The 13,274-nt window shown below is 38.9% G+C and overlaps 1 protein-coding gene across 1 annotated transcript in view; it reads right to left on the bottom strand.

Annotated features, from left to right (window-relative positions):
- si:ch211-186j3.6 (neural-cadherin) overlaps positions 1-11,278 on the bottom strand; it is a 285,750-nt gene extending 274,472 nt beyond the window's left edge. Inside the window, exon 1 of the mRNA XM_053492457.1 lies at positions 10,134-11,278. Within this exon, the coding sequence (XP_053348432.1) occupies positions 10,134-11,139 (1,006 nt within the window). The 5' untranslated portion in view covers positions 11,140-11,278. The remainder of the gene's footprint in view (positions 1-10,133) is intronic.
- Between the last annotated feature and the right edge of the window lie 1,996 nt (positions 11,279-13,274).

Genomic DNA, 13,274 nt, shown 5'->3' on the forward strand with positions numbered 1-13,274 from the left:
CCAGGCCTGATTACTGCCACACCTTTTTCAATCAAGAAATCACTTAAATAGGAGCTACCTGACACAGAGAAGTAGACCAAAAGTATCTCAAAAGTAGAACAAAAGTAATTGAGATCCATCAGTCTGGTAAAGGTTATAAAGCCATTTCTAAAGCTTTGGGACTTCAGCGAACCATAGTGAGAGCCATTATCCACAAATGGCAAAAACATGGAACAGTGGTGAATCTTCCCAGGAGTGGCCGGCCGACCAAAATTACCCCAAGAGCGCAGAGACAACTCATCCGAGAGGCCACAAAAGACCCCAGGACAACATCTAAAGAACTGCAGGCCTCACTTGCCTCAATTAAGGTCAGTGTTCACGACTCCACCAAAAGAAAGAGACTGGGCAAAAACGGCCTGCATGGCAGATTTCCAAGGCGCAAACCACTTTTAAGCAAAAAGAACATTAAGGCTCGTCTCAATTTAGCTAAAAAACATCTCAATGATTGCCAATACTTTTGGGAAAATAGCTTGTGGACCGACGAGACAAAAGTTGAACTTTTTGGAAGGTGCGTGTCCCGTTACATCTGGCGTAAAAGTAACACAGCATTTCAGAAAAAGAACATCATACCAACAGTAAAATATGGGGGTGGTAGTGTGATGGTCTGGGGTTGTTTTGCTGCTTCAGGACCTGGAAGGCTTGCTGTGATAGATGGAACCATGAATTCTACTGTCTACCAAAAAATCCTGAAGGAGAATGTCCAGCCATCTGTACGTCAACTCAAGCTGAAGCGATCTTGGGTGCTGCAGCAGGACAATGACCCAAAACACACCAGCAAATCTACCTCTGAATGGCTGAAGAAAAACAAAATTAAGACTTTGGAGTGGCCTAGTCAAAGTCCTGACCTGAATCCTATTGAGATGTTGTGGCATGACCTTAAAAAGGCGGTTCATGCTAGAAAACCCTCAAATAAAGCTGAATTACAACAATTCTTCAAAGATGAGTGGGCCAAAATTCCTCCAGAGCGCTGTAAAAGACTCATTGCAAGCTCAACCAGAAAATTGAACTCAGGTGTGATAAACCACAGTTAAGTTATTTTTTAACAAGGGGGGCAATTACTTTTTCACACAGGGCCATGTAGGTTTGGATTTTTTTTCTCCCTAAATAATAAAAACCATCATTTAAAAAACTGCATTTTGTGTTTACTAGTGTTATCTTTGACTAATAGTTAAATGTGTTTGATGATCAGAAACAGCTGTGGTGTACACACCCTGACCGCAAGGTGTGCTTCACCTTTTGCTTTGGGTTAGTCTACGTTGCAATAAAATTGAGGATTAATAAATAAAATCTAATATTTGTCTTAATTATCAATGGAAATTAATTCTGTGCCAAATATGGATTTTTGTCCAAATTTTACTGGGGCGCGACAGATCAATACTGGTGCACATGCCCTAGTAAAACGGGTCCGGCGATGCCAGTGTGGTGACTAATTTAGGGATAAAAATATCTCGCCAATAATGCTTTTTCCAAAGAATGTCAGCCTATGTATAAATGTATTTCTAATACAAACAATATTTAGTAATTTAATAAAGATGAGATGCTGTGAACTCTTTTTTTTTTACCCTTATACCACGAGTGTCACGAATCTATGCTGTAAATGCAACGATGGTTATGGTTTCAACCACTTGTGTGGATGTAATGTCAGTGTGTAATGATAAATGAGGCTTTAGATGATTCAGACAGTGTGGTTGGGTGTTCTTGATATGCCATGTACAAACAAAGTTAGCATTACTATTTTACCACTACTCGGATATGGGAATGATGTCGCAAAAATGTTGAACTCAAAACATGATCATATCATAAATGTGTGTGTGTGTGTGTATATATATATATATATATATATATATATATATATATATTTTTTTTTTTGCTCAGTCATGATTATGACTAATTATTATGATTATATGTTCAGTTAAAATTTAATTGTTTGTCTTTTCGCCTAGGTTGTGCTGAAAAAGCATATAAAAAGCTCTATATGGCACGACCTTGACCAAGTTTTGAGGGGTGTAAATTCAATTCAACATTATTCTTAAAAATTTTACATCCCAGTTTATTTTGTACTGTAGTAAACTGAAAAAGAAAAGCATTTCGGCTATACAGTACTTGTACTGTTTACTATAACACTATGACCGCGTGTGTGCGTGTAAAACTTATTTTATTTTGTGTTTGTAAGCGTCTGTACAGCGAGCGTGTACAGTTTCTTATAACACGTGTGTGTGCACGTGTAAAGCGAAAGAAAGTCTCATTAGAGGTTAAAGATCCATTTTCTCCCTCTCTGTTTCAGCTTGTCGTTATATGTGCACGCGCGTAATTTGACACCGTGCCCCTTCACACACACACTCTTGCCTTTACACACATCCCCTCTCGGCTTCACAAACATACATTCTTTTCAAAGGTAAAGTGCAGGTTCTTTTGTTTGTTTGTTTTACTTTACTGCAGTGATTCCATTAGTATGCGCTCACGCGAATGTTATTAGCGATGTTCCTAATTTTTCAGATTAATTTGTGTGTGTGAAATTGAAATAAGAGAGGAGAAGGAATTACTGTGTACGATGAGAAGTGATAGACGGGAGAAGTGTCCTCTTACTTTAGATTCACACACACATACACACACAAACACACACACACACATAAACGGAAACACTTATCTGTTAGGATTTATTTTTACTTTTTATTTAAGGTAAATTGCTGGTTAATTTGTTGCTTTGATTTATGAGTGTTTTGGAATAGTAGCCCACACGAATTATGCTCGTAATCCAAGGTTCCACTGTACATGCAGATGCAGTGGCATTACACTGCAACCTTCAGCACTCTCAAGCAGTGAAGTGTACATATAAACATGAGACGATTACGAAAACAAAGTGTAATCCTTACGATCTGTATTTTGTGACTCATTAACCACTCATTCAGTCTAGCGGTTTCATTAGGTTTATACTAGTCTTTATTGTCCATAATATCCTCTTACCTACAGTAAGCAAATTTTCTTTCTCACAGTTATAATGCATTCAGCGCTTATCCAGAAACAAAGGCTACCATGAATACAACCCAAATATAAAGTGGGCACAGTCGTTTACACCTCAATGACATTTAGAGTAGCCAGTCAGAGAAAACCTACGAACCTGGAGCACATAATTGTATAAGTCGGTAACCTGAGCTCAGGATCAAACCGTGGAACCTTGGAGCTCTGCGGCTCTATATAATATGTGTTAAACGATTTAATGATACCCACTCAGCAAGCTGTCAAATGAATGACTCACTCTTGGAAATTCCACGCAGGGCAAAAGTCAAGATGTGTCTTTTTCACAGATGCCAACAGAGACAAAGATGGACACAGGCAGAGTGTTAATGAAGGACAAACGAGTCATGTGGAGTGTGACTGAACTTCTGGACATATGTCGCATGGTGCTAGTGCTTCTGCTGGTGTGTTTATTAGTGCGACATTCAGTCTGAGTGTTTGTAAGTGTGAGTGTGTGAGAGAGCTGGGGCAAGTTTGCATTACTCTGCGTGAGCATTTGTAATCTGCTCCATCTGTACATGTCCATATGACCCTTTCAGTCACAGAGTACACTTTTTAGCGCTTTTGCTTTCCTCACAGAAAATCCCACCATATGCTTCTGTAATTCTTTGGCTTATGCCAAGAAGATTAACAGATTTGTGCCACTGATGCCTGTTCTGATGCCCCGGACAAACGCTGAGGTTTGAAAATGAAAGCTCCAGTGCTTTGTGTGAGTAAGCCAGAGCCTTGCTCTCGTTTAAAACTCCAGTTTTGGTTTTATCAAACAAGCGAGGCTCCCCTGCGCAAGCCTGCCAGGTTGATTGAAGGCTCTCTTGGTTGGACATATACTTGAGTCATGCAAATAAACACTTTTTCCTTAGTACCTTGACAGGTGCCACTGTAAGGCACTGGCAACACATCACTCATAGTGTCCTGTTAGATAACATAAAAAAATGGCACACTGACTGAGATCCTGTAGGATGACAGAAGGGAAAGGAAAGGAAGATGGGTGAGGGTGTACAGATGATTACAACAGGGTCTCGAAGATGATAGTGTAGGTGTATTTCGTACTGGACAGGCATCTTATTATCACATGCACACCATCTTTAGATCTTTCTCTCTCTTGCTGTCCCTCTCTCGCACAGTCTCTCAATTTAATTCCATTTAATTCACTAAGCTTTCCTGGCATGAATATATGCCGTTACAGTATTGCCAAATCATTACAGCAAAATAGTTTAATAAATAGTTATATCAACAAGAATCCATAAAGAGAAATAGAACAGAAAACAATATTTTAATAGCAATAATCGTAACAATTATAATGATCTAATAATCAAAAAACGTGGAATCCGGTTTTTCTAACACTGAGAGTGTCAATACTCTAACTGCAAGAAACAAAAATAAATAAATAATAAAACGCATGTATTTTGTTAGTACTAACTGTAATATGATTTGGTAATATACATAAATATATGTTTTATGCACATATGCCTAGCCACTCAAGCCAAAGTTCTTGGCTTTAATGATTCGTAATGTGACCAAAAACCACATGCTTTAATATGAACCTTGGTACTGTAAATATATACTTAAATATAAATCAAGTGGTGGACATGGAATTTAAATCATGCTTGTTTGGTACTAAGGGGCCCAAATGTACCAATAAAAATATCCTCCACACCAATACACTACCACTAGCAGCTTGAATTGTTAATACAGTACAAGGAAGAATGAATTTCTGACCCCACCATCCAGATGCTGCAGAAGAAATGAGACTTATCAAATCAGGCAGTGTTTTTTTCCAATCTTCTATTGTCCAAATTTGGTGTGGCCATGCAAATTATAGCCCTAGTTTCCTGTGATTTGCTGACAGGAGTGGCACCCGGTGTGGTTTTCTGCGGCTGTAGCCTATCTCCTTCAAGGTTTGATGTGTTGTTCACTTAAGGATGCTCTTCAGCATACATTAAGTCAATTTTTTCTCTGGCCTCTGGTATCAACAAGATATTTTTACTCAAAGAACCGCTCCTCATTGGATACTTTCACTTTTTCCGCCGGTTCTCCCTATGATAAACCGTAAAGATGATTTTGAGTGAAAATCCCAGTAGGTCAGCAGATTTTAAAATACTCAGGCCAGTCCATCTGGAGCCAACAACCATGCAATATTCAAAATCACTTAAATCGGGTTTAACTTTAAATCGTATTGACCATGTCTACATGCGTAAATGCATTAGGTTGCTGCTATTTTATTAGCTGATTATATATTTGCATTAACAAGCAGTTGAACAGGTGTGCCTAATGGAGTTTCCGGTGGGTATATGGTATTGTTTTGCTTTGTAAGATTTCTTCCTCTGCTGATGTCTTAAATACCGGTTTGCACTTGGCTATCCACATGGCTTGTTGTTAAGAGTGTCATCTCGATAAACATTTTGTAACGCGGTGGGAGACCAACTGTAACAAAACTGCGATTTTTAAGGACACATACTGTATGCTTTCTATCACAATGTACTGAAAATGCATCACTTGTGATGGAGACTATGTTGAGTATACCTTTGTATATGTCAGCCAGTACAGCTCTTGTATTATTATGTTGTTTGTATCTGTAGTAAGTGTGCAGCCTTGCACTTCATTAACCTGCTATTTTGCATGTCATACTTAATGAAAAAACAGGGGAGAAAATATTTACACACAAACTGACAATTTAAAGCTCTATGTATATACTGTACACATTCTCTGTCTGCACACGTGTAGGTCTTACATTCATACAGTACTCTTACATAATGAACAGCTAGAAGTCATGCTAAAAAAAAATCCACACAGCCATGTTCTCGTAGCCCGTCACACTGTAAGCGCTGCCAGGTTATTAGACAGTGCTGATGGCTACAATGACTCACTTTTAGCAGTTTATGCAGTTCGAACCATGCAAATTCCTTTCACATAATGTATAGTTATGGTTATAACCCATCATTTCAAACTGTCTCCATAACAACCTATTTTTATCACTAACAGCAGCTTTTGCTTATATTATATTCTTACATTAGAAGCAGAAACAGGTTAAAATAGTATTATATATTATTATTACACAGTGTGTGTTGGGATCAAACAGTCGTCTGTTGCAGAACTGCAAGCAAGTTCAAAAATACTACAACTTGTCTACTTTCTGATGCAATTAAGTGAGATCATATTACTTCCGTCTTTGATCTTTGGTTCATTTTGGGGTTAAATATTACAATGACAGTTTGCTTTTTAAGCTTATAATTTACTATATTTTATGTTTTGTGATTTTTTTTCCCCCTACTGTGTCAGTGTTTTTTTAGGCAAAGTTATAACATAAGAACAGATGCATTTCTAGGTTCTCAATAACATGACAGCTCCATTTTTCTCATATTAAATTTAGGAAAGATAAGAAAGTGAGTCTGTTGAAGGGAACCGTTATAGCTGTTATAACAAGCGACAACAATAAACAACTTGTTTAACAATTTGCTGTGGTATAAACAGAATGAATCACACCTTGACTGATGGAAATTTTATTCACAGCCTGGTATTTCAGAAACCAGCTTACAAAAACAGCACTTGTTTTTGTGCATGAACTTTTAAATCGTCCCGTCTGCCTCGATTAAATGAGTCATTCCGAACGGACAATTAATTTACAAACTGCCTATCGCTAGTGTCTGACTGGGGCCCTTTTAGATACAAGAGACAGCGAACCACTTATCTTCTCTTGAAGAAATTCAGCAGTTTCCTCCAGCTAACCGCACTGCCACTCTTAACTCCGCAAAATGAGAAAGTGAATGAGATGGGATTACACAGCTAATGCGAGCAGATGAAGGAAGGTTGGCCGGAATCTTTCACTTGAAAAAGGATTAAACTGACCAGCATTTCTGAGGAGCGTCTCTTCATCCTTTACAGCGTCATCAGATGTTCATATCTACGTTTACAGTGGAAGGAGGGAAAAATGTCCCCGAATATCAAAACAAATGTCACAAACACAAAACCTGATGACATGACTCTGTCTATAAACATATTAATATCATTATTATTATTATTATTATTATTATTATTATTATCATCAATGTTGGTGCTATGAATGTTTTAGCATTTTAATGTACTTATTTATATATAAAAGCTTTTAACCAGATCTTACTTGATACCATAAGAGCAATTTTCCCATAATTATTAATGAAAAAACAACATTTTATATACAAAGCTCATATTGTAATCTTGTCCAAATCAATGTGGCATGGGATGTATGTTTATTTAGCATGTGTAATTGTTGAGTTAAGCACTGTACATACATTACTTCCCCACCAGTCTACTGAGAGAAGCAAGCAAACATCTTGATGCAGTGTGAAGTGCGTAGTGCACTTTGTAAAGTTCGATGCAGGCTCTTGTTTGAGGTATTGACTAAAGCTACTAAGCCAAAGCATGCTGACTACGAGCTCAGACACTCAGACTACATGTTGCATTAGCCACCGGGTCTGTCCTGTTCCTACACCCTTGAGTGCTTATGAATTTTATTGGCGTTTTGTGACATGACATGTCAACTAGCCAATGTTCGACTAGCTGTTAAATAAGCAAGTGCATGATAATTAAAGAGAGGACATACTTAATGGCCATGTGTTATTGCATCATAAATTAGGGCCATCAGTGTGTGCGAAAAACTATTGATTAGCCTAGTGTTAGGAATGTTTCTCACACAATTTTTTTAAAGATGACGCTGCAGGATGGAGGGCTGGCAGCACGGCTAGCATGTCTAAGCTCCCCTGTATAGCACTGACGTGCACAGAGCAGATCAGGGCCCAAGCAACTGCCCATTTGGCCTTTTTGGCCAAACTTTCCTTTAGAGGAAAGAAAACATTTTTTTATTGCTCATATCGCATCTACAGAAATGTAAGTAGCCCATAACTGCTAAAGTTAAATGGAAAAAAGGAGGCATCTGGAGGCAGTGTTATGATGTTAGGTCTAGACTCGGCAACGTAAAAAGTTAGCTGAATAAGTTAGCTGAATGACTTACCTGACTACCTTAATGTACTGAATTACTAGATTAATGGATTTTTTCCTTCCCTGATGAAATGGGGATATTCCAGGATAAGATAAAAAGTGTAAGTGAAAGAGTGTATCAGGAAGCCACAATGCTGAAAAAGAACGGAAGACCATAAAGGTCATAAGAAACATTCACTGGATAATATAAAGAAGCTGATGGCTGATTTCTTTCTAACTCAAACTGTAGATCCATGCAGCCTACTGGTGAAAAACTGTTATAGTTGATTACACAGAATGAAACAACCCCTAGAATTGAATAGATCTTAGAATCCTTTTGCTAAGACATCATCAGCAGTGATTTTAAATGCAGTTACAGGGTTAACTGACTAAAAAAGAGGTGGTTTATTTACTCTCTCATCATTTCCCCCTTAACATCCCATTGAAAAAGAAACTAAAATGAGATAGACAGAGCAAACCTTGTCCAATTACATGATATTCTGAATTGTAAGTTCGACGTTGTTTTATGGCTTTAATGAAAGGATTTCATGCTCACCAGCAATTGTTAAAATGATACTCACTTTTTTAAAAACATTTTTGCCTCACTGCCTTTACCTCGTGATAAAAAAAATGCACCAATCTGCTATTGCATAACAGTGCTGAGGCTGATACTGGCTGTAAGAGCGAGTCCTGAGAAATATGTGACCGCTTGTTATTCGATAATCATAATAATCAGTGATAATTAACTACTGCATATTGATAATCAGATGATAGTTATTATATTTAAATCATGTATATGTAGTCATTTTAGTAAAATACCGTAATTTTTTTTAAGCATGTTGTTTTGTTTTGAGATGGCAGGTTATCTATGATATAAAGTAGAAATGAGTGATATGACAATGTAAAAGATACCAAATCATTACTTGAAAAGCCATAAAGGTTGGCTTCCATTCAAACGCAAAAGCAAAACAAAACCTTATTTAATCCATTATTTAATGTCTATAATGCAGGATTTTGGTTAATTTTTTATGTAAAATTAATTGTGACTTTTAACATCAAATCAGCTTCGTTCTGGAAGTTTTAGTTTAACAAATACTACTTAAAATACTTAGTTAAAATATTGCAATATCTCAAATTGTGCATTGCGGCATATTTCATTGCACTATTTATATTAAATAAAATGCTTAATGTTTTATGACTTGGCATATCCAGCTATGTATTTTTTAATTATAACATTATAAATAGATTTTTTTTATTTCCTAACTTTTTTTTGCCCTTGGAGAAGTTCTGTGAGCAAATCTGACAATGTGACAAATTGACTTCACTGATGTGTTTTATGTTTTTATGGACACAGCTTTTCTTACGTCGTAAGCATGCAGCCACACCTCACTTGCATAACTTAGCAACAGAAGCTTTGCAGACGCTCCGCTCTGGTCCTGTGGGGATGCGAGTGACGCAGAGCCGACACTCAGAGCTGATATCATTATCAAATCGAAAATTGGATTTTACTGAGAATGGGATGTCTACCCAATAGGAAATTTGCACGATAAGAATGTTAACCTGTCTTGCTGCCATACACCACTGAGAACAGAAGTTAGCATCTCTTCCAAGCAGTTTCGGAGGCTCTGTGAATACCCCCCCCCCCCCCCCCCCCGCACCTCTCCCCCGTTTCCTTTTCTTCCTTGCAGGTCGCAAGATCTTAACTGTGAGTGTTAATTAACCTGGCATAACGCATTACCCTTATTTCCTACAGAAGCCAAATACGCGCATCACTTCTTTTTTTCCTCAAAGCAAGAATACTAACAGGATTGAGAATGTATATGTTTTATGTTTAAGCAAATAAGTAAACGGATCAGGATTAGAAGAGGGCAATTTTAAAAATTAAACCTGTTTACTGATGCGACTATAAAATGGGTCAGAGATTTCCGACTGAACATGAATGCATTCCGAGGAGATATATTTAAGTTTGTTTAGGGGGTAATTCAGATGTAGAAGAGATTTTTTTTTTTATTTTAACATCAGGGAGTTTGCCGTGGATTTTCTGCACAATAAAGGTGTCAGGAGGGGAACAAACTGATCCACAAGATCTAGATTAGGGTAAAGAGACTCCTGAGCGCGCGCTTTACCTCGTTTATCCTGCACTTTAACAGTAATTTCCACTACAGGTTCAGTCTCCCGGTCAAGGCTCCTGGAGATCACCAGCTCCCCGCTCTCTCTGCTGACGCTGACCGGAGAGGTTTCCGCGTCGGGGTAAAGCAGCTCGAAAGTAACCGCCTGAAACCGGACCGGGTTCAGGTTCATGATCACAGAGCCGATTGCTGCGTCTTCGGACACACTCACGCTCACAGGCTCGCTGGGCTCCAGAGCGGAGCGAGACTTTCTCAGGAGTCGGGAGGATGATGATGTTGATACCGAGGGGAAGGCGACTGGCCACTGTCGGGGACTGATCTCCACCTGCATGTGGCGACCTGTGCGCGACGGCCATCCCCGGTCTCTGGCAAAGACGCTGAACTTTATGGGCGACGCGAGACCGAGGATAGAGTCCACGAGAAGAACTTCACCCGTTTTGGGCACCACGTAGAAGCTCCCGTTCCTCGGCAGCGCGTAATAGATGAGCTCGGCGTTCTTTCCGCTATCCGTATCCTCCGCTGTCACTTTATAAACCACCGACCTAAGCGCGGTGGCATCGTCTAGGGTTATTTTGACGTCCGCGTGTCTGAAAGCAGGCTCGTGGTCGTTCGTGTCGAGGACGTCCACCCGAACCGACGCCACGCGCGACAAGACGCGCTCGGGCGAAGCGCAGCTGGCGCAACACAGGCCGACATCCAGTACATACTCCGCGCGCTCCTCTCGGTCCAACACGCTGACGGTTTTCAGCTGCACGTGCCCGCGTCCGTGGTGCGCAAAAACCCGAAAGTCCTCGCTCCCGTCTCCGAGTAACTTCAGGTACGCGCCCGAGCCGGAGCACCAGCGCAGCGCGTCGATGCGCCTCGCCGGGATGCTGAGCCCGTTCACCCTCGAGCCCGGCGGGGAGTTTTCAAACACGTGCCCGTGGAAAAACGGCGTCCGCTCGTCGGTTTTATTTCCCAAAACCAAAGTCACGCAGAAGAATATAATAACAGCCCAAATCATGGTTTTCAGTTATTAAGAAAAAGCGCTGAACATACTCAAAAATCTCAGTCGGAAACCATTCTGGTAAACATTTCCGTCCTCGAGTTATCCGTTATGGTTTCTGTGAGCCGCGCCGTTACTTGAGAACGCGGCGGAACTTTTGCCTTCAGATGTGCGGTGCTCCGGTGGCGCTCTGCCTCACAGCCTCCAGTGCACAGCGCGCGCGTGTTAAAGCTGCTTAGTTTCGTGAGAGCAGCAAGCGCTGCCGGACAGCGCGCGGCGGCTCGAGCGGAGGGGGCGGGGCTACGGAGAGACCACGCGGGGAATCCTCTGGGAACAGTCACTCACTTCAGATGTTCATTCAATATATACCCGACTTTTACCATACACTAAAGTACACTTTATTTACAGCATGGGGAAATTCAGATTAATACTCGAATACATGGAACACATCTTAATCTTTATGGATCTACAAATACATAGATATCTATTTAGACATAGATGTATTATTATAATACATAAATGTAAAAAAAAACATACCTCAGTACATAAATATAATGACACAAGATAAATAAAGCAACCTCCTAAATACAACTCTTCTCTGGAGTGGTATTCTACCAGCTGTCATCATCATCAATATAATAATAATAATAATAATAATAATAATAATTCATTCATCTTTTACACTGCTTATCCCGTGAACAGACACACACACACACACACACACTATGGGCAATGTCTTCAGTCTGTAGGAGTAAACCAGAGTACCCGGAGGAAACCAGCCAAGCACGGGGAGAACATGCAAACTCCACGCACACAAACCTGAGCCGGGCATTGAATTATGACTATTATTATTATGATTATAATTTTCTTATTTTCACCTTCTTTCTTTTACCAATATATTTGATGATTTTATCCTTTGCTTAATACTGTTGTTTTTTTCCCTCAAACATACTTTCTCTTGGTATTTGCTAACCTATATAATATTTCTAAAATACATAATTGTATGTCTGAGTAAATTATGATGTTCCAGTAAATTTGGCCTAATAAGGAAAGACTACAAGATCACTTGGGAAACTAAAATAAAAACACTACAGACTTATTAAATTGGACCAACTGTTAGAATCACAAATAGTTTGTGTGTGAGTAAGAGAGAGCAAGAAAAAGAGAGAGAGAGACAGAGAGAGAGAGAGCAACTGAAAAAACTCTGAAACAAACCTAAAGAAATCAAGAACACATTCAGCGCAAATTATATATCAACCAGTGGCTATTATTTGTTTCTCATCAGTGTAATGGACGTAGTCTGACAGAGGTCAGGAAGACCACAATCTGTCACCCTGCTTCAAAGCCGAAAGGTTGGAACCGGTTGGAATGATGACATGACGGCTAGAGGACATGGGTCTTTACCTGCTTAAGGAACTGGAACAGGTTATGAATTGCGGCATGGAATGTCCAGTTTCAGTAAACATTGATTTATACTTCTCCAGCAGCCATTTACTTCAGTGCTCCCACTGGTCATTGCCTTTTATCTGCGTTTTCTTGGACACAAACATATGCCAATTTTCTCTGGTATTAAGACCAGATTTAATATTTCCTGTTGTTGTGTCCAGAACATACTTTGCAAGTAATAGGTCTCTAGAAGGTGCCAAATGACTTCAAGATCATAATCATTGCAATTATTTGCATATTAAATGTGTTGATAAAACATAAAGTTTTCCAGTTATTTCAGTTATATAGTTCTGATGGAAAATAATTGGATATTTTTTTCTTAATGAACAACTATACAGTAAAGAAAGACAGTACTTTGTGTGATAACCCCTTGCCTAAAATAGTTTTTTTTTTAATTAAATATAACCAAATAAGTCATTAGATTCAGAAACAGTTTGTGCATTTCCCAAGACAGTCTCATCTTGATGAGAGTTGTAAGAGTTGTGTTTTTTCTGCTGACTTTTTAAACAAAAAAAAATCTTGTCTGAAAAGTGGTTGGTTTACATAATATTATCTTGCTCTCTTTATATAAAAATAAAATACAAATATATTTGTATTTTTTTTTTTTTTATTTAAACAGGTGATATACGTTTATGGTTGGAATAACATTTCTGAAAATACCTCTTAATGCTTTAAATTATAGTTCTCATGCATATCTTTTAGCATTG

Source organism: Clarias gariepinus, chromosome 3 (genome assembly GCF_024256425.1).
Source record: "Clarias gariepinus isolate MV-2021 ecotype Netherlands chromosome 3, CGAR_prim_01v2, whole genome shotgun sequence".
NCBI lineage: Eukaryota > Metazoa > Chordata > Actinopteri > Siluriformes > Clariidae > Clarias > Clarias gariepinus.